General features: G+C 39.9%; 1 protein-coding gene across 2 annotated transcripts in view; it reads right to left on the minus strand.

Moving 5' to 3' along the window:
• Window positions 1-1,137: 1,137 nt before the first annotated feature.
• Window positions 1,138-22,382, minus strand: part of KCNH1 (potassium voltage-gated channel subfamily H member 1) — a 1,587,102-nt gene continuing 1,565,857 nt past the window's right edge. Inside the window, exons 12-13 of one of the 2 annotated variants that reach the window (XM_085612840.1) lie at window positions 12,281-13,135; window positions 1,138-10,451 (exon numbers count right to left, since the gene is read on the minus strand). In XM_085612840.1, coding sequence (XP_085468966.1) covers window positions 12,299-13,135 — 837 coding nt within the window. In that variant the 3' untranslated portion in view covers window positions 1,138-10,451; window positions 12,281-12,298. Of the gene's footprint in view, window positions 13,136-22,382 lie in introns of both variants that reach the window. The other variant, XM_085612841.1, reaches the window with a different exon arrangement.

The raw sequence follows: 22,382 nt of genomic DNA on the forward strand, positions 1-22,382 counted from the left end.
GATAAGTGACTAGTGTTAAACAAGCTTAATAGCGTCCTGCTTAAGATTCATTTTTTTGTATCTGAATTTAGAATAAACATTTGTGTTCACTATATATTTGAAAATACTCGGATAAGACTATTCAATGTACAGAATGTTAACAGGTTTGTGTGCATGGTAAACTTGGTTTCTTTAATTAGTGCTTCTTCTGGAGTTTGTGGGGATTTGCACTTTCTCATCCTGATAGATAGACCATTCAGTAGAATTTTGTAATTTGAATATATGAAAGTAAAAACAATGCTAGCTATTGCCCTGTTAATTTTTTAAAATATGTATTTTACGTCCGACATAAAAAAAAAGAAAAATTAACCAGAGTTTTCGGTGGACCTTTCAAAGCATGATGCATTCTACTGGTACACCAGGTATATTGTTTCCATTTACCATTGATAAAGCTAACTGAAGGGTGAAGCATATTGGCATACTGAAGCATAATTAAATAAGCCTTTGACACGTTATTTATATAGGAACAGAAGACCAATAAAGAACAAGATAAACTGAACATCTATTGGCAGCATCAAACTAAAGAGCAAACAGAACAAAGCAACAATATTTAAGAAGCGCGAATACAATTACTGTAATTTAGACATCTGCTGGCAAGCGTGTGTTTTCAGTTTCCAAAATACCCACTGGGACATGCACTTGCTTGAGTAAATGTTGCTCTTGAAATCCATTTGTGAAAGAATCATCTGAAACATGATACATTCTAGTGAGGGCAGTATATCTGAAATATGCATCTCTTTTTCCTATCTGGAACTTCTTCTTTGCCTCACGACTTCTTTAATCAGAGCTTATATCAAGGCAATCCGTGGCTGCAAATCCTACCTTACACTGTACTTGTGGTTGGTTCTCGCTCAAATTAAATAGTATTCATCAGCACGTCCAGCCAGGTTAAGCTTTGTGCTCCACCAAGCTCCCAAAAGTAGACCCAGGGGATACCTTTGAGGACCTTGGCTAATCTAAGTTTGTGAATAGCAAGATTTGGGTTTTGTGGAAATTTGATTAGAACACATTAAGAATTTCTATTTCTCTTCACTTACACTTTAGAATTGTTTTGTGTCTGGTGTGAAAAAATAATGACGCAATCAATCTTCATTTATAAAATAGTTTATTACTATAATAAATAAAATCTCACTTTTTTTTACAAATATTTGTGCTTGTTTAGAAATGTGGATCAGGGAACTTTTAACTATGAATGTGGCTGCAATTATTGTGGGATTTCCCACAACAGGTGATTTATCGCTACTGGCAGCTCTTGGCTGACCACAAAAATATTATCTCCTCATTTGTGATTTACTTGTATTCATGCCTATTTGTACATACCATAGTGACAAATGCAGGTGTGGCTCTGTTGGTGGACTTTGAATAGACAATAAACAAGTAGTACAGTACACAGTTCCAAGTGCCACAGCACCTGCATTCTGATAAAGAGTTCATGCAGTGCTGGCCAAATATCACGGTTTGTAACAGATGTACAAATACTGATTGTACAGTACATGTATACAGAGACACTTATCACACATTCAACTAAATGTCTTTCAATTATATCCCAAATCTTCACGCTATCAAGAGATTTTGTTTTGTTACATTTTGTGATACATACATTTCTTTCATCACATCAGGAATAGGGTTCGGAAAAACTTTTTCAAGAGAATCTAGACTCTTGCAGATCATTTTTTGATCAAGTTCAACATTTACACTGGGAGAAACCATCAGATAACCTCGTACAACAAAATACCTGTTTAGAACAAAACACAACGACAGAATTTCACATCAAGTAGTTGGGCTGTGATTTGTATTTCTCCCACATAAACCAAAAAACAACCACAAAAAAATCAACTGGCGGTCGATCCCTGATGTAGAAAAGTGGATTTTTTTTTTAAAGGCATAGAGCTTCAGAAATGGTGAAAGGAGTGGTCTTTAGAACTGGAAGTGTGCAGATCTAAATGGCTGCTCCTTATTTAATAGAGTCTCCAATAATTTGCTGAAAATCATCAAATTTGTATGTGGGCTGACATTCAATAACAAGCAATGTAATGTGCTGTGGCGAAGTTGAACTAATCGTCAGAAAATAAATCAATTTATTTAGCACCATGTATTTGTTATTTGCTTGACCTTTAGGCATAACACAAATATGGTTGTACGTCCCTTCCGATCACACTGCACCATTTAATGTGCCTTTTTATTAAAAAAAAGAAATGAAGCCTACACAGGTGAAGGCTTTTACTGTACAGATACCTACTGTACTCAAGAAAGCAGTCGAGTATCTGGTTGCCTCTCGAAAGAAAGCAGTTAAGAGGATGTCATTTCCTATTTTAGTCAATCATCCACTACATAGATTGACTTTGATCAATACCTTACTACTTTCAATATTGTAGGACTTGACAATACAAACTGATAAGTGCATGTTGCCAATGCTCTGGTGCTGACCAAGATTCAAGAAAGCTCTTTTTAATTCCCGCAGCTGTTTCTACTGAAGTAATTCAATTAGAGACCTTAGACTCTAGGAAGTGCATTCTCTCAACACTCATAACGAAGATGACTCTCCTTCATTTCTCCTCGTTTTAGCAGAGACGTATTGAAAGATAGGCTACATCTTGCCATGCCCACGCAAACCTGAGAGCGTGAGCTGTCAGTGCTCTAGTGCCAATTACTTTGAAGGTGGTCCTTTTTTGTTTCCACTGGTTTCCATCAGGAAGCAATTTAAATCCAGGTCACTTAAGCCCTGACCCTGCTTTCTATATCCATTTCATGCAATACTACAATATTTTCCATTTTGGACTGTTTTGTAAATGTTCAGAAATTATAATAAACTTATTGCTGTGGAGGTTTGCTCTCTGTTAGAAAAGTTCAGAGGCAAAAATTATACACGTATCTCAAATGTGTCTGAAAATATTATCTGATATCCTGCTCCTTGTTTGCAATGACTTATGCATATTAGGAACACACTTTAGTTTAATTACACCATGTTAGAATGGGAAATTCATTTTTATTTCTAATAAACAGAACCCAAATAGTGTTACTTGTGCACTGTACAGCTTTTCACTTTTATTGCTGTTAAATGTAGAGTGAATTTGGGCTGTATGCTGGGAGAATGCAAAGGGTTGTGTTATTAAGCTCTGTCTTTACTATGTATATTAAATATAGATTTCACCGCTGAATCTCAGATAAAATTCTATCAAATTTAACTCAAAAGTGCCTTTATAAATACCAACTTATTGCCTTTTGCAACCAAAAATATTTTCTACAGAACAAAAAATAAAAGCTGACCTGATCCACTGTTAAGAGCCTCTATATCTTTTAAATTTTCGCAATCAGAATACATAAACATCGCATAACATGTTAGGCATAAACAATTGAAATATCTATAACATGCAGTAATACAAGTCAATTCTGCAGCATTGAAGGCTAAAGGTCAAATTAACCTAAAGAGAACTGCTAGGTCACCATTTTGTGATCTGCAGCCCAAATATGTTTATTCACAGTAAAAGAAGTGATAAAAAATGAAGCCAGAAATCATGATGGTCCTAGGTCCTTAAAACTGTGACACACGCTTGCAGAGTAAACATTCTGTCATATGCAATAGCATTTCCTTGGAGCATGCTCACTCAAAACACTCTTTAAACATATGTTTTGCTAAAAGAAAATGATTGCACATCAGTTTGACCCCAGAAACTCATATGCTTTCTTATCCAATACCATTGGACTTGTCATACTACATGAAATGGGAATACAACAAGAAGAGGCTGGTGCACAAAATTGCTTTTCAAAATGTCAAAGGCCACTTGTGTCATTTATACAAGTTCTGTTTTCTTCAAATAAGTTCTTCATATATCACAATACATGTCATATATAACAGTAACATTGAATTTTCAACTTCTGTATCTTGTCTTGGTACAGAGAACAATAAACTAACAGTAAATATGGACTTTAAAGTGAGAGCATGGAATATATTCCAAAGATCGTTCATGTAGTGTTTGAAGACAAGATTATATAGACATCTTAATGTTAAAAGTATACATTTCCTATTTGTAATTAGGAGCTAAGAATATAAAGCCTGCTCTTCCAAAAGTATACCAACACATCTTAAAAGCTGTGTCACATTTAAAGAGACTATTGTCTTAAAGCAGTGCTGTTTTGTATCATTCAAACCAAAAAGAAACATCATCCAACACTGAAAATCTGCAGGTTTCCAGAACATGCTCAGCTTCTCAATTTACAGCATATATTCCGTGTCAATTACACGTATGCCCTTCCTACCTGAATACAGAAAGTATTAGAGACAAAAATATGGAAATTCATATTAAATTTGTAAAACAATCACACAATATTCTTTCTATTTTAAGGTTCATTAGTGATTATGTGGTTCACTGAAAATCTGCTATACTAACTATTAAACATTAATGATTTTAAGTGAAACAAATTTAGAAACAAAACATATTTGTAATTATGATATTGCTATATATTGCATACACATTTGCATTAGCACAGTTTTTATTCTTTTCTAGAAATGCTTCTTATTTTCTGAAGAATTTGATGATAGCTTTTTGGGAGGGTGGCTAGTAAAACAAGCTTAGAAAACTAGACACACATTTTTATCTATTATGAATTTAAATAAAGACATAGATCAAAAAATAAGAAATGAAAAATTCCTAACATAACATTTATCTAAAAATAAACTATAGACTTTTCATGGAAAATTTAATTTGAATATAAGTTTCCTCTTACAAGTAACAAATGAAAATTTTAATCAATTCATAAAAACAACTGACATTGATGTGAATGTTATCCTAAAACATCAATAGAGCATAAACTGATATATCATTTTGGTTTCTAATAAAAGTCACTTCAGGTTCTGGGACGAATACAGAAAGTGTGCACAAGGTGGGCTGAATCTGTAAAGCACAATAGGCTTGTGTTAATTGAAACTACTTTCGCTATATATAATATAGATCAGTCAAATGAAGACTCTTTGTAACTTTACATAAAGCTTTCCATAGTAGGTCTTTGGTATGTGACATTACAAACACCCAATCTTTACTAAAGAAAGCTAAACATGTTATCATAGAAAAACTAAGTAAAATCATGTTTCCATTTGTTAAAGGTAAAACATAATACCTACCTTCTTTCAACCAAAAAAAAAAATATTTCTTCAAGCATTGTGTCAAAGAAGCTTAAAAGTTGTATTAACCTTTCTATTAATTTTACCAGAAGGCTCTATGTTTGTGTGTATAAAGGGTGTAATGCTCAAGGCCTGTGTTTCTATTTAACAACCTAATGCATTCTGGGAGTTGTAGACATCTTCTCATCAATTAAACCAATCCCAAATAATTGTAACAAAAAAGTCCAGCTAGGAGCTTTGGGTCTTGGGTGACTTGGAGTCACTTGGCAACCTTAATACACAGCCAGGGTATTAATATGTGAGCCAATTGTTTTTGTCCAAACATGATATTATTGGGATTACTTTGTTTTGTTTGTTTCTTTTTTGTTTACATTCTCATTCAAATTCAGTGTGAAACAGGCCAAATGTTTAGCTGTGAATGCTCAAATTTATAGCATTAGAGGAAGGAAGTTTACGTACTAGTTAACTATTTCACATAGATGTCATAACCTCCTAGCTGATGCTCTCTAATCAGATAAATACACCAGTTCTTCAGATTCATAACTTTCAAAACGATTCTGCCAGCAGTGCCATTTGTCAAGTAACATAAAAGAAATGTGGCTAGTCCTTCAAATGTCCCCTGAGACCAAAAAAAAGAACTGACTGGCTTCCCCAAGACCCACACTATAATTAAAGTTAAATATTGGCGACAATGTAGTGAAAGGGTATCTATGTTATTATGGTGAAATTGTTCAGTTATCCATAAAAGCTGCAAGTGACAAACTCCATAAAAACAAGGCAAGGGTATAAATCTATTTTGTTTTTTGCTAGAAACCCTTCTGGTGGTATTACTAGCTATAACTGAAGATGCAGAGCTGCGGCACACTGTTGTGCAACATGAGAGATGGGCATTTGGAATTTTTGACTTGATTAACTTGTGCCTTTTCCTCAAAAGAAGAATGGTTCTCTCCTTCAAAATGTTCTGTTTGAGCCGCTTACAAGTGACAGCTGTAATAACAGAAGAAGGAAATAAGACTTCCCTGTCTGCAGCACTGAATAGTTCTTGAGGTCCTATCATAGGCCTGTAGAGAGAATTGCGTCCAGCTCTGATTTGAATCGCAGAGTCTAAGATGCTCGGCCAGAGCTAGAGGTACTAGCCTTTCGCTGACCTTTAGTGATAAATAGGAATTTGTCTTGCCAGTAAAGATTGCTTACATTTGCAGACCTTCTCTTCTGTAGTTGGAGAATGAAGAAAGTCCTAGACGTGAATAAATTGTTACTTGACTGGAAGAAAATCAGTGCCCCTGTCTCTCCCAGTGACATTTCTCTCCTGTGTCTGGATTACAAGATGGACTGTGAACTGCAGAAGCAATTTGCTCTGCAGAGAAATCCATTTTACCAGTTGGAACTTAACATTTAGCTGAGGAGATTTACTGGAATTGTGAGAACCCCCATTTTGCAACCTGTCCAGCATTTTGCAAATGTGACTGTTGTACTACTCAGTCATATTGTAAAATGTATATTCATAGGGAGCCCAAACCGTGCTGTCTCAAGTATATCATTGAGGCAAGTTGCAATTTGAAACGCTATAGGACTCGCCAGAGCTAAATGTTAAGGGATTCTGTGTGATAAATAAGTTGGACTACAAATCCTTCAAGTTGTATGTTTGAGAGCCATGACTGAATTTGAAAGTATTTTTTTTACATTTTTGTAGATATGGGAATGATTTTAAGTTTGGTTGCAAGACTTGCTGGTTGGTGCTGGACATCTATGTTTGAATGAGAAAGCAGGAAAGGAGCAGTGGCTGTTTGGGCTCCGGTCCACTAGTAGGTTGAAGTCCCACATGTAGATGCTGTTTACATGTCTATAGGACATATTCATGAGGAAATCTATATTCATTAATAATGGATAGACTTGCTTCTTGTGCTCAAAGGTGAGATGAAAAAGAGGAGGCAGGAGATGAGGAGTTCAACTGAGGGGATGCGTCTTAGATGAAGTAGGGAAAACATATTTAGTGAACCTGGATAGGTATTCGTGCAAATGAGACCTCAGCCCCTGCCAGACATGTGTGAGTGGTCACTATGATGTTTATTGTATTACACTGGAGTGAGAACATTGGAGATATGCAGTGAGGGAGGTGTAAGGAGCATTTCAATGATGCAGAGTGCACCTGGGTTGTGCCTGAGGATGAGACTATCCAGGTGCAGATCATGGGACAAATGCATGAGTTATAGTGTATTTTCTGTGGATGAGTGTTGTCTTGTGGCAAGTAAAAGGTGATTAAAGTTATTGAGACAGGAGGTGTGTGGAGAATGAGGGGGAGTGGATGATAAAGTGCATAAGTAATAGATGCCACAAAGGCACATGGTTGTGTAGATAGATACCTTGGTTTTTCTGAGCATTGGCCTGGGTATTCAGACCATTCAATCTCCAACACCACTCAACAAGAGTTCGTCTTGCATTATTCCACCACACTTTACTTTTTAATAACCAGGTTATTGTACCCAAGGAGTCCTGCTAAACAAGGGAATAACCACAATCAGCCTTGTTGATTCCAGTGTCCCTGGCCTTCGTGGTGTTCTATAGGGACTAGCAATTATTTATTGCTGATAATTTTGAGGACATAGGGAGATGGGTTCACTTGACATTTTGAGCAATCATGTTGACTTATAATTCCATATTATTGCTACTTTGGTGACACAATTCATGCATGTCACTGAAAATTCATCATCCTTATTTGTTTAAATGTGTTATCCAGTGAAACCAAGACTTCAATCTACTGTTACATCAAAGCTATTGAAGAAAATTCAGGGAATTAAAACAGTGTCAAGGCTTAACAATGCTTACCCAATGGTATTGGATGCAAAGACAGTCATATCAAGAACTTTTACAGACTCTGTATTGTTTATGCTCTTTAAATTGATGACTTGGGTAGAAAAGTAGTTAGGATAGATAGATGGTTTCTCTCAAAGGGTCTGCTCCACTCAGAACTACGAATTCAGCTTTCTAACATGTTCTGTGATAATTTGACTGTAAAATGGGTTGCTACTGATAACAGAGTTCAAAAAAATCAGAAACTTTAATAGAACAGATGGGAGATCTAGCAAGTGTTCCCACCATTCCCTCACCAACAAAGAGTAGGCACAAAATTAGACAATCATGAAAGGCATCAATGTGGTAATTATCAATGGGTGATAAAGGCAAATCATTATTGAACAAATCCAGACCCTTGAATGGAAGAATAAATAGGAAAAACACTATGAGGCAAGAACTTGGAGGTTGCTGGCTTACTGGATTGAGTGCCACTAACACTAACCTTAGTAACACTAAGAATAAACTAGTAAAAGCCAGCACTAAAATATACATTAGTAGTTCTAGAGTTAATCCCGTTCCCACCTTGGTGGTGTCTGTGCCTCATATTGCATGCCTCCAATCACTTGAAAAAAGTGTAATCGTTCATCAAAGAGGCACCAGATAGTTTAATAACTCAAACCTGCACAGAACATTGCTGATTGATGATGCTTTTACTTCGAAGATTAAAAATACAAACAGCATCATGAAGAGCTGCCAAAATAAAGCAATGATGACATCCTTCAAACTCTAGGCACCTAAAAAAATTGTTGTCATTAATACTCAATTCAGAAGGACAAAACATGGGCTAGTCCAGAGTGATTTAAGCCTGTGGTCCATGGTCCTTTCTAATTCTTCATGAAAATCCCCTAATTATTGTATTGTTTCACATTCTTGTCCGTGCATCCGGGAAGAAAACAGAAGTGGATGGATATGAAGAATATAAGTTTCAGTATTGGCATATTATGGGAATGTCATTTGGTTTCACATGGTGAAAACTACATTTATTTCTGAAACCTCTCTGTTGCCTAGGTAATGGCTCCTATGATGGAATATCATGTTTTCCTTTAAAAAAGAAGAATGTCCATATATGAATGGGGACACCTTGGAGGTGGGCACTTAATTTACTGGAAAAGTAAGGCTCTTGAAAGCGGATGGGCATGCAGCATACATAATTAATTACCTTACACTGTTTGTCTGAGGCACTTAATGACATTTGAACCTCCTGGAACATTCATACTTGCAATGAATGTTATTTTGCCTCAGGACTAGCCTTCAATAAAATTACAAATGTATTTCTAACCTCCTTAACTTGACCCAAACACCATGAATAGTCTGTTGTATACCAAACAGAAGAACCCTATAATGAACCCTATAATGAGGAAAACCATGAAGAATGGCTATCTTGTCAAATATTAATGTAGATAATGTTAACAACAAAAACACTGCTGACATACGTTTTTACTCTTATGTAAATAGGGTTTTAAAGAGGTTTAGGATTAAGGGTATGGAAAGTATGAGGGTTACATTCAGGATAACGAATATGGGGTAGATTGATGAATTATGCGTAAGGTTAGTCCTTGAAGAATTTTATGTTACTAAGCGGGTGGAATGTTGTGAAACTGGAGTATTTTCTGACTTGCAGATTTCATGAATTATCTTTTGCAGTTTGTGGTTGCACTAGATAATAAAACCTGTACCTCAAGGGGACTGATTTGAGGAGAAAATGTAACACTGGAAATCCAACTGCAAATAAGACAATTTCTGATAGAAATAGTTTCTTGCTGAATTCTTGTTTGAATATTTTACGTAAGTGATGTCCTCTGATCCAATTTTAACACAAAATAGCTGGCGAGTATTAATTTTCTAATAATATGCAGAATCTTGCTAAATGATTTTGAAAATTCAACATATTTTGCAAAATAAGTATTTACAGTTTTGTTGACCCATAGTTATGGCTGGCATTGTGTTTAAGTTAGAGTAAAGAAAAAGTTAGGAAACAGGAACGGGTATGCATTTTAAGAATTTTGTGACACAGTTAGCTCTGCATTAAATAGATTGTGTCACCAAGTATTCATCATTATTTGTTACCCAGTATTGTAATTCCTCATTATCACATTCTTCATTTTCACATAGAGCCATACAGTCATCATTGTAGTTGCATCTCTGTGTGTGTGTGTGTGTGTGTGTGTATTGTAGTTCACAAACCAGGCAATATTAAAAGGGCTGTTCAAACCTTCAAATCAGGGCATATTTTTGTTTAAGGAAACGTTTCAAACTTTGAAGCAAATGGGTCCATTAATGCATAAAACTGTAATTAACTGTATGAGTTAAGAATCACCAACCTTTAGTCAGATTTCTTTCCTGTACTTCAGTATCAGATTGGTCACTGTTCGCCTCCCCCGCTCCCATGACAGTACAACAAATTTTTGGTCTGATAGATGATATTCTGAAAATTGTGAATCTGAAAGAAATAGTCTATCTCTGAGAATGTCACGGAAATTGACAGAAGGTTGCAAAGTTTTTGTCTTTCCCCCACCATAAAAAGACACAATGCGTTTTGAAGCACAATCAAATCAAACCGTCTTACGTCATATTTTGAAACACTGCATAAATGTCAAGTATCAAACGCAATTCAGCAAAAAGCATATTTCTATTGTATCAAGTCAATTTTCCAACCAAATATGTGCAGTGTGTAATGATGAACAATACACATTACAGCTTTTGTTGACAGTGATGACCTTCACCATATTAAATGGTCAAAAAACAAATCTTTCTTAGAAGTCCTTATCCTTCGCTTGCTTTCTTGGTGGTGTTTTATAACGCACAGGAGTTTCCAGTCACTTAAGTCATCAATTGGTACCTTATATAAACAGCCACAAAATCAAATCTGCACATAGAAGCAAGTGTTGTTTTCAGATATCTTGAATATTTAAAGAGATTTGCTTTGAAGACCTGTTGAATGGCTTTTTCAATGACACTGTAACATATCTGAAAATATAAACCTCAGAGAAATTATTTTAACTCGAGTTACAAATGTTCAAATGCATCACCAGTATAAGTAAAAATATATAGTCTGATTGTCACAATATATTTCTTTGAAAGTTTGGTGAATTTAGGTTTGGGCCACAGGCTTGCATACTGAGGGCAATGAAAACATCTAAATGTTCTATTTTATTTCAATTATTTGATTTCATTTGAAAGCAATAAAGTGCCTTATTCTGAGATCCTTATATTTAACGGGATTAACAAAAAGAGTGTTACGCAGATTCTGGTATTCTGAACTGTGCAATAATCCTACATGTCTGTATTTGGTATCTTTATTTAGTATTTTTCCCCTGGCAAATTTTGCAGATCATACCAGTCATAAATTTGTAGTTGGGAAAAGGTCAGCAGGCAAAGAAAATGTATAACCTGGGTGCCGTAAATTATATCCTGTACATTACCCTTAATTACAAATTTGGAAATGTGGGATAACATTGCCCTAGAGTTAAAACAGAACGTGCATTGATGGATTTACCCTGTGCTTTATTTTACCGCACAGTGAATCTGAGCCGCTCAGAATGAGGGCCAAAGGGCTGTAGTTTGTGGTTTTAATAACATTGTCTCGGGTTGTATGGAAGACTAAATGGTTATTTACTGACAATATGTTACTGATATGTTTTATTGAACCACTGTTGCATTTCTTTTCCATACCAAATACTACTCACTCAAAGTTGAATTTATAGATGCTCTTTTTCATGGCTCCCTGAAGCTTTATTATTTTAAGTGGTTTATGCCCTCATTACAATTATACACATGTCATGGCTATGTAACAAGCTCAAAGAAATTGGCATACTGCATTGCATGATGCTCACCTCACTTGCGTTATGAATATATATTGTGACAATTAGTATGAGTTGCACAAGTGAATCAAATAGGCAGCAGCAAATATAGATACTAGAAACTGTCCACATCCTGCCGTGTCCATGATAAACTGGGCAATTATTGAGACTAGTTATAGAAAGCGTGCTCCAACAAATATAAGCTTTATCAATGTTGCAGTCACTAGAGAGTAAATATATTCTGAATAGCAAAAAGAGCTCTAGAAGGCAAATAAGTCCTAAATTAGGAAAATAAATTTCATATTTCGTCTATATTTTTAATTTCAAAATGCAGATGCATACAACATTCTACTTCTCCTACCATCTGGAAATGTTGTTGCAATCTATATTGATTGAATGAACTAGGAGCATGCTGATAAAACTAGTCCCCTTGTACCTCATCAATAAATGCTAAATGTAAAATAATTACTTTTCAAGTAAAATCATCTCAGCTTGTTCCAAGTATTTCTTTTTCTGATTCTGGAGACTGAGGCTTTGATATGTCAAACATCTCCTGAGGAGAATGAGAACTTCTAGATGTTAATATCCGTAAAACCTCTGACAGCTGTTTTTCAATACCAGCTATTTTGGTGTTCAGAGCCTTGATATCTTCTTTTAGTTCATGCTTCACTTCTAGCATAGTGGCCTGAAGAGTCTGCTCTGGGATGGGGTAAAATGAGTACTTGACTTCTTCTAAAACAGGACTTGGCTCCTGAGGACTCCGTGCTTCCCCATCATCTAAGCGAGGGTCACTTTTTGTGATACCACTATCACAAGAGTCTGTCTTTTTCAAGGTGACACTGCCTGAATTTTTAGTTCTCTCTGGCAAAGTTTCCATGGATTCTGCTTTGGACACTTTATCCCAGTCTTCAACTCTAACAGGCACATCTCTGAACCTGGCCCAACCTCTCCGTTTAACAAACTCTCCTCCTGCTTTGACCCCAGCATAGTCTACAGGAGCATGGAGTTTAGCTCGGTCAGACACCCTTGATGTCGAAGCTCTGTGAAACGATATTGGTGTTGCTGGGCTCTCTGTAACCGTGACTAGTCTGGCTTTTATAGAGTTTTGTGCAGAATGCTCCACCAAAACATTACCCTTCTCAAGATCATGGTCATCAGGATCTCTGTTTCTCTCTGCTGCCAGGCGTGCCTCCTTCTGCTGTCGAAATCTTTGAAAAAGCCTACGTACTGGATGGTCTGGTGGAAGAATTAGAGGTGCTTCATCTTTTCTGTTCATCCATTCCTCCTCTTCTCGCTTTACATCACTTATCTTGCGGAATACAATCTAGGAAGGAAACACAAATCAATATTTAACTTATCTGGCATGTCAGAAACAATTACAAAATGTCTAATGTATGAATATACAAGAATTAATATTACAAATAAAGCAAATCATGAAATCGCAAATTTGCAACATTTGTTTTTACCTAAAATCATGTTCCTTTTATATGGTATGTTCCGTGGATGATACTGAAGACAGAGAAAACATGAGAATGTGTATGGGATTCCCTTGGATAAGACCATAAACCTGAAAAGGATAACTCTATTGGCAATTACCAGTTTGCGAATAACATGTATTTACAATATATGATAAACTTATCCTTAGTTATAAAACGATCATTATTATTCTTCCTTGTTAATGACTGACAGCATGCTCCTTGCTCTCTGCAACACACCGACAACTCAGCTCATGTAATGCTCTTTGTGTTTAGCATAAAGTTCCATGGTGAATTAAACTTTTCTAATACATAAAACATCAAAACTATATTCTTTTTGGATCACACCCAATACATCTTCACAAGAAAGCACAACCTTGGTAATAGCATGTATCATATAGATTTTGCTAACTGCTCCCTCTTTGGCATCTGACCTCTCCCCATTTACTGGACACCACACAGTCTCCTCCATCGTGCCCAAAGGATCCTTCACAAAGAGCTAACAAACCATTATCCACTTCCTACACATACTTCAAGAACTGTAGCCTTTAATTGCATTTAATTCCTAAGAAAACATCTATCAAGTGGAATTGACACTTTATCTTTGTACATAATGTATGCTATGACATCTAGTTTCTGACTGTGGTACTGCGACTGTTAGTCCCCATGCACTCTCTGTGAGGTTGGGTGTTATTTGTCAGAGCACTGGTGGGTTGAGACATCGCCAGCACAAAAGTGGACAAAAGTATATAAGTTGGGTTACACAACATCAATCACGATAAATATGATTATGGTGAAAGAGTAGTCATTAATTTAAGCAACCAAGGAGTCTTCCCGGCCACTCATGAGATTTCTTCAAGTTCTCTAACTCTGGTCCAACCAGTCGTCATTTGGGGATCTTCTAGGTCTACTTCCCCCTTGTGCTTTTCTTCATGGATTTTTTAGATGAGGGTTGTTTAGTCCTTTGTGAGAGGGCTTAGTAAGTGCTAGAATTGCTGGGTTTCTTCACGCACAAACACGCTATACAGTGTCCGGTACCGGGGTAGAAGGCATATATAAGTGGGGGCGGAGGGGTGGTGGCTCCTGCTCATTTCTGGAAATCCAGCTTCGTTGTCTGTGGCTGCCCAGCCATCAGAAAGACCAAAATCTGCCAATACGGAAACAGTTGAGCGGGTCCCTCCTAATTTGATGCCTAGCTTACCATGAAAGGAGGGGAGACTGAAAGTCTAAAAATCTTAACGTGGTGCTAATGTGGCTGGTTTCTGGGGTGGGGTAGAAAATTAATGCAGAAGAAATTAATTCAACCAGAAATGAAATATTTCGAGTATCCTGAACACAACTTTTACACTTTCAGGTGGAAGGCAAACTCTAGCACTGCCCCTGCAGCAGTGGGTTCAAGATCTTCAGCATTGTTTCTTGCAGCTCCAAAAACGAGGGGGTGTCGCGGGGAGATGGCCCAGTGGCGACTCGCAGTAGAACGCTGTGGGGCAGCGAGGTGGGGCGGGGCTGGGTGGGGGGGAATAGTGGAGTCCGACATACGACTGCAGATATTTATTTATTTATTTAAGTTCACCTTTGCCGTTGTATGTCGGACTCCACTACCCCCATACCAAGCCCCTCCCCCGCCCCACCTCGCTGCCCCACAGCGTTCTACTGCGAGTCGCCACTGGGCTGCACATTGTCTCTTCTGCTTTCCATCAAGTGGAACACTGCCCCAATGGCAAACGTAGCAACCTTCTGTTACTTATATTGTCAACAAAGATGTCTTTTCTATTACACCTCACAGTAGAGAGTAGTGGAGGGGCACTTTTCATGACATCAATAGTAACAATATTAAGGTATAAGTGATTTTCCCGCTTTTCTATATTTAGATGGTGACTCAGTTTCAAATGACTATATGGAGCACGGAAATGCTCGCTTTTGATATGCAGTTAATTAAAATATTCAGTCAAGTTGAACCCTTGAGGAGATGATTTATAGAAGATTCTTTCAGGATGACTTCTCCTTGCACTCCCTGGGAAACCCTGGGCACGCTTGCTGCATTCTGATGCACTGGACATTAAAAAAAAGTCTGGATTTTAATCCGTTCGCGCCTTCTTTCAAGCTGCATTCAAGACACCATGATGGATAAAAGCTTTTCTTTTTCAAATGCCCTTCGTGTTCTGAAATATCGAACTCAACAGGTTTAAAAATAATCTTGTTGCGGTTTTCAAAAGCAGAAGATTGGGATGGAGAAAGTGCCTGGCAAAGTTCCAGACCTGATTTTAAGGGCCAGAGGCAGCAGGCTTCGGTTTAAAATGCAGAGAATGACGTCAAGGAGGTATCCGTCCGCGTGGGACGGTCCATTCAGCGCCCGAAGAGGGGTCCTAACTAAGAATATGGGGTGTTTTGGACTATCCTGAAGTGTAGCAGCGTTTCACAATGCCACAAGAGAGATGTATACATTGGCTGGGACAGCAGCACACCAGAATACAGATACCGTTGATCTCTGTATCACAAGACATGTGTACGGCCTTCAGTTTTGAACTTAGACACAGATCAGAGATAATAGAATGCAATGTAATGATCAGACATCGACTTGAAATGGTCCCGCCCCGCGCAGGAGTCACGTGCCAGTTACTGAAGCGCGCACTGTAGTCACGTGAGCTGAGCTGCTCATTGCCTTTACAGACCAGCAGACTGACTGCTAATCTTTTCTGGAGTTGTATGGTAGCTCTCGGTCTCTTAGATGAGGCCAGTGGAACCCCAAGAGGGCTAGAGCATCTTCTGAGTAAAATGCACCCAAGAGCCGGTGCAGGGGGGTCCTTGCCGTCATGTTCGTGTGAAGACTCTTCAGAGGCGAGGTCTACATTCAGTAACACCAAAGTGAGATCTGAAAAATACGACACCATCATGTGCCTGCTATTTGCACAGGTTCCAATTTAATAAAAATATGGTAAAATAGGTTTAAAATCACAGACTAAAAACATTTTTCAGCACATTTACTAACGCTGAGAGAGACAAGGTCGCAAAATGCCACGGTAGAAGCCTGAGCGCTTGAAGTCAACGTGCCTTCTAAAAGCCTCTCATGCGGATGTGCTAGTGATGCTTTGTTTCATGTCCAGACCTACAATCTCCATCTCATTCATGACTTTTTCTCTACTTGTCTGCAGTGCTCTAACCTTTAAAGTTTGGAGAAGGAGTGCGGGCGTACACTAACTTCTGAGAGCTTTGATTTTAACCCAAACCAACACAGCACACCTCGAAAAACATTATGCCAACAGTACTCAACATTCATTGGATATTTTAATAGGTTGCATCACTCAGGGAGCAGACTTTTGTTTACTGAAGGAGCTCGACATGAAACGCATTGAAGACCACCGTTTGCGACCTTCAAACTACTGAAGAAGCGTAAAGGTCACAGTGTAATTGCTTGTTTTATGTAACTCTGGGGTGTAGGTTTCCACCCAAAGAAAGGAACCTGCATTGGATATGCATTGCACTTGTTTCTGTGTACTTGAATGTGTTTTATCTAATGGTACAGTAGCAAGCTAGGCACAGAGGCGTAACACAGGCCCCAGCAGCCCCCGCGGCAAAGGGGGGCCCAAGCTCCAGGGGGCCCCCTCAGCACAGCCTTCTGGCTGCAGAGCTCCTGATGGAGCCCAGAGGGGTCCCCTCCAGATGCCTTGCAGGGAGGCCTTCTCGAGTTTCGTTACGCCAGTGGCTAGGTAGCAGCATGCGAGACAACAGCATGCGAGGCAACAGCATGCGAGGCAACAGCATGCGAGGCAACAACATGCGAGGTAACACCATGCGAGGTAACACCATGCGAGGCAACAGCATGCGAGGCAACAGCATGCGAGGCAACAGCATGCGAGGCATCACCATGCGAGGCAACAGCATGTGAGGCAACAAGCATGCGAGGCAACAAGCATGCGAGGCAACAACACGTGAGGATATAGATTGCTTTCACAATAGCATAGTACTTTTGAATGGAGATGTCACGGGTTGCAGTTTGGAGGAGGGAGGTAATGTCAGTCAGGAGTACAGTGGGCCAGAAGAACATTTGCAGGACAACCCAACCTGCATTGAATGGTACTTTGACCTGCAATATATGTAGGGCTCTCGGTTTTATGGTATTTATTTTTTGCCATTTCCGTATGTATCCGTATTTATTTTCTGTCAACTTTATCTGTATTTATCCATATTTATTATGGGTTTTATGAAAAAATTAAAGCTGAAACTGGTATATTTCCATTTTATTTAATCAATAAATATGCACTCAGGCTTGAATGCCTGCCAGGTTTCAGTGATAGGAACACCAAACACCCGCAGAAGATAAATCAATGCACTTATATTGAAATATGGACATTTCAGTATCAGCCTTGTGCATAGCTACTGCTGTTTAAGCCTCTTTACTAAAATTCCTTTTTTTCTTAACCCCCTTACCTATCAATCCACACAGGTATTTGTCAGGCAGTCATGGCAACGTGTACTTAGAATCACTCAAAAAGCACCCAATTTCCGTTTTTATCCACATTTAAAAATAAATACAGACAAGAAAATAAATGATTTGGTGTCTGTATTTATCTGTAAAAATGAGTAAAAACGGGAAACAGGAAGCCTTAAATATATGATGCATGAAATAGAACTCTAACTTCTATTAAATTCTAAGTGTATTGCTGTGCTAACAAATGGCATTTACAGGCTGCAAAATAGCTTTTAAAAATGGATATTAACAAATGTTTTAGCAAACCTCATCTAATATCCTCCTTTTAACCAAGATAAATAATATATGCAATACCTGAGTAACTCTAACTCTTGGAGACTGGGGCCTGGGCCTAATTCTTGTATATCATTTGGTAAATCCAACTAGGCTTGGGCAATGAACTTGGCTCAGTTCACGGAGTAGCAGAGTTTTCTGTACTCTGCTCTCTTCGGAGCACATGGAGTTCCGAAAAATGCAGAGCGGATTTTTTCCTCGCTCATGCCCAGCGCAAGCGAGGAAAATCCAATGCTTGACCGTCTCTCAGCGAGATTTCTCAATGTGGGCGGTCGCGGATGGTTGCGTTCACTCACATTGAGAAACAATTCATTTGCATTGAGGAAGCTGCCGCTCGAGTAGAAAATCTACTCCAGCGCCCTCTCGCACTGTACATGGTGCAGTTGGCGCTCGAATGGCACAACCTAATGCACTCCGCCACTTGCGGAACTCTGCCATGAACTGCGGAGTCTTTTGGTCACTTCAACCCAGATATTATATGTGTAAATCCCTTTACATTAAATGCCACAATACTGTGCTGTCAACTCATTTATTAAATATGTATATTCAGTTGATAGTTAAATTAAAACAATGCAGATATCCTAAATTAACATACAGACTGTAAGCTTATGAAATTACAAACAATTATTTTGAAAGAAAAGAAAATATAAAATGTAGGAAATGAACAGACGAGAGCCCTCTTTGCAAAACAATTTGCTACAGGGCTGTTCAGTGGGAGCCCTAAAATGGTTTCCACTGGAAACAAGCATTTTCAATGCAAGAGTCTCGCATTTGCAAGAGTTTGAGCTATTGGCATTATAAATGACAATGCTTCCTTTCATTTATAGGTTTTAAAAACCTGTAAGCGGTGCATAAACATGCACTTTGTACTTATAGTCTTTGCTTAAGAGGACCAAGGCTGGCAGGAACTGTCCTCTTTTACTGCCAACCGTGCTTTTTGTAAGCAAGAACTATAAGTAAGATGCCATTGAGTTGTATGTCAGAAAGTCACATACAGAAATATTCATCTGTAATGAATATTGTGTGTCCTAAACATAATTTGCACAAATATTGCCTAGCTGACATTGATTATGGATTAATCATTCCAATGGGGCAGTATTTCATAGCAGATATTCTGAAAAAGGCCTTCTGATTCCATACCATTGCTTACGGCTCCCATTATTGCTTTGTGTGGCCAACCAATAAAGGTTTTGGTACTATATTATTTTTCGCAAGATTAAACAAATCGATAGTACGTGTTTACTCATCCACATCTTGCTGTTGGCTGCATGTCCATCTGATGCAAGTCTGCTTTCTAGCATGTCCTAGTCAAAGACTTTAATGCATTGAAATGGGTATGGCCAATCCAAAGTCTTTGTTAGAAGATGCAATAGTCACACCACAATATTTAAATGCCCAGTCAAAAGATGCAACTGTGCAGTCACACATACAACTGCCTTATCACAAATGCAACTGTTCCACCACAAACTGCTTCTACAACAACTACAATAGTCATTTCACACCCTGCAAGCATCATATGAGAAGATATAAGTGAAGATACAACCATCTTATCCCATTCAGAAACATCTCTCTACTCCAGCCCCCTTACTACAATATCCAACCAGATTATGCAACTGTCCTGCAACGATATGCAACTTTTACAGCACAAGATACAACTGCCTCTTCATATGCTGCAGCTATCTCACCACGATTCACCTGCCTCACTACAAGCTGGAAAGTCTTCATCATACGTTTTGATGACCTAACCACAAGATGTAATATGACTCACCTTGAGGTCCTCACAAAGAGCACTATACACACTAGCAAATGCAGCTACCTTACTACAACTGCAATCTGTTCTGAAGGGACTACTGCCTCCCCAAATAATGTAAAAGTCTAATTGTAAGATGGATCCACATTGCCACTTAATTTATCTTTGCTGGAAAGTTCACTCAAATAATGTCCCAATGTCCAGACGAGCTTTGTCTGCAGCTCTTGCTCATTTGCTCTAGTCACATTACAGCACCACTATTATACTTATGGTGCATATATACACTCAGGAGGCAGTGTATAATGCTCAAATTCAGTCAAGTGTTCATGCAGTCAGAAAATTCTCCAGCAGTATCTGCCTTTTTGCATTTCTATAGGCAATCTGTACACAGATCTGCATACACCTACAACAGGCATTTCCTTATCCGCTGTGGACTTCTAATATTCCATGTTTATGGTGACATACAATGGTGAACTATGTATCTAGTTATTTAGTTATTAAAGCTATACTGTTTTATAGAAAGCAGTGAGTACAAAAATCAAACATTATACAATTCTGAAATTGTCCTAAAAAAAATTAGGAATATGAGCACAGCAGCATAAGGAAACAACACACAGACGTACAATTACATATAATTAGCCTGGAAAATGCTGAATTAAGAATATGGTTTTAAGATGTTTCTTGAAAACACAATGGATAATGATAGTGATATGACAGTTGGTAACAAATTCCACATTTCACGGGCTAAAAGTGAAAGGACATGGAACAAGAGTGACCAAAAAGACAATTAAGAAGTTCTTTACTGTAGATTGGTTGCCATAGAACAAGCTACTAAACATGATACCCAAGAATTGAAAGGTTACTGATTTTGAAAATGGTGCAGAAATAGTGATACTGGAAAGATACAGGACAGCCAATGAACACAAAATAAGTAAGATGACCCATGAAACGCATTGTTGAGACTAGGGGGGGGGCGCTAGAGAGCCCACAGTGGAATGGCTGCCTCGTGAGGCAGCTCCGCCAACCAGGCTCGAATAACGGCTAAAAAGGAGCGATGGCGGGCTCACATCTGCCTTCTGCCGCCAACTACTGACGTCGGAGGAACAGGGCTCGGAATGCGTGGAGCGGAGGAGGGCCGCCGACGAGAGATTGCTGAGGAAATGGCATAAATCCCCGAGCCGCGGACGCGATGTCCGATGAATCCAAGATGTGGCGCCCTGCGGCGGTTGGAGCACGGACGAGTAGCGGTGAACGGCGGCTCCCGCGAGGCACAAGCCTGGCGAGCACAGATGTCCAGTGCGGAGCTCACGGGCGAGTCAGAGGCCTGTGGCAGTGGCACAATGGCACACAACGGACCCTGATGCCGCTGCCTAACCCACGCTGTGGTATGCGGGCGCGGCGGGGGACTGCACGTACACGGGCGGCGACGATCCCCCGGACGGGCTGGGAGGCACTGTGAGGTGGACGGCCTACCCCAGACGAGGACCCGAGGTGTGCTGGCCGGGGGCCGGATTGCCTGCGGACACATTAATCGCGTGGGACCACTGTGGGCGTTTGGAAGCCGGAGGCCGGGGATCGCGCTGAGCAAGCGGCACACGTCCCACGATCTGCGCATGGTCGACTGCGGGGGAGGCAACGTGGACAAGACGAGCTGGGAGGTCGTGTGGCTCACCCCTGTGGAGGCTGCCCTGCGTGTGCTCACTGCACCCGGTCCTCCTTACATAGCATACGGCGCCCGAGAGGTATGTTGAAACCAGCAAGCTGTGGTGGCTGCGGTGCACCTCTGACCACGTAGGGTGTGCGCAGGTGGGCCAACGGCTGGCGCCGCCGGAGTTCCTTTGCTGGGCCAAATCGCGGCTGGGCTGGTGACATCGTGGCCCCGGAGGACCGCTGAGCCCGGGGTTGGTCGCTGTCATCGCTGCTGTTGCTGGGGGCGACCCCGCCTCCAGGGGATCTTCTCCGGGCCTGTGGGGCTCCTGGCCACTGACGACTGGTGTGGGCTCCTCGGACTGGCGGCTGCGGCAAGGGAGACCCCCCGTGCGATATCACGATGGGGAAACCGGATAAAACACAGTCAAAGCTGCCATTTGAAGGCAAAAAGCCCACGAAGGAGCAGTCGACGGCGACGGCGACGGCGCCGGCGCAGGGGATGCCCGTGGACGCGTCTGCGGGTATGGAGGGAGTGCTGCAGGCCATACAGCGTAGCTTGCAGGACATCAATGGCAAGCTCGACACTATCACACTGCGAGTGGACAACATGTCGGCCAAATTAGATGGCCACGGATTGCGCCTGGAGGAAGCAGAGTCACGCATATCGGCGGTGGAGGACGAAGCACATGGCATGCAGCAGCAGTGCACCGAGAAGGAGAAGCTGTTGGAGGTCATCCGCAACAAGGCAGAGGCGCAACAACATCCGCGTCGCGGGCTTTCCAGAATCCACCAACACAGGGAAAATGGAGACCTATATCGAAGAGCTGATACGCGGCGTGTTCGGCACGGAGCATCTATCAGCTATAATTTGTTGTGGAACGTGCACACAGGACCCTCGCCCCACGCCCGAAGCCAGGGGCGACCCCCCGGGTGG

Source organism: Triturus cristatus, chromosome 6 (genome assembly GCF_964204655.1).
Source record: "Triturus cristatus chromosome 6, aTriCri1.1, whole genome shotgun sequence".
NCBI classification, from domain to species: Eukaryota; Metazoa; Chordata; class Amphibia; order Caudata; family Salamandridae; genus Triturus; species Triturus cristatus.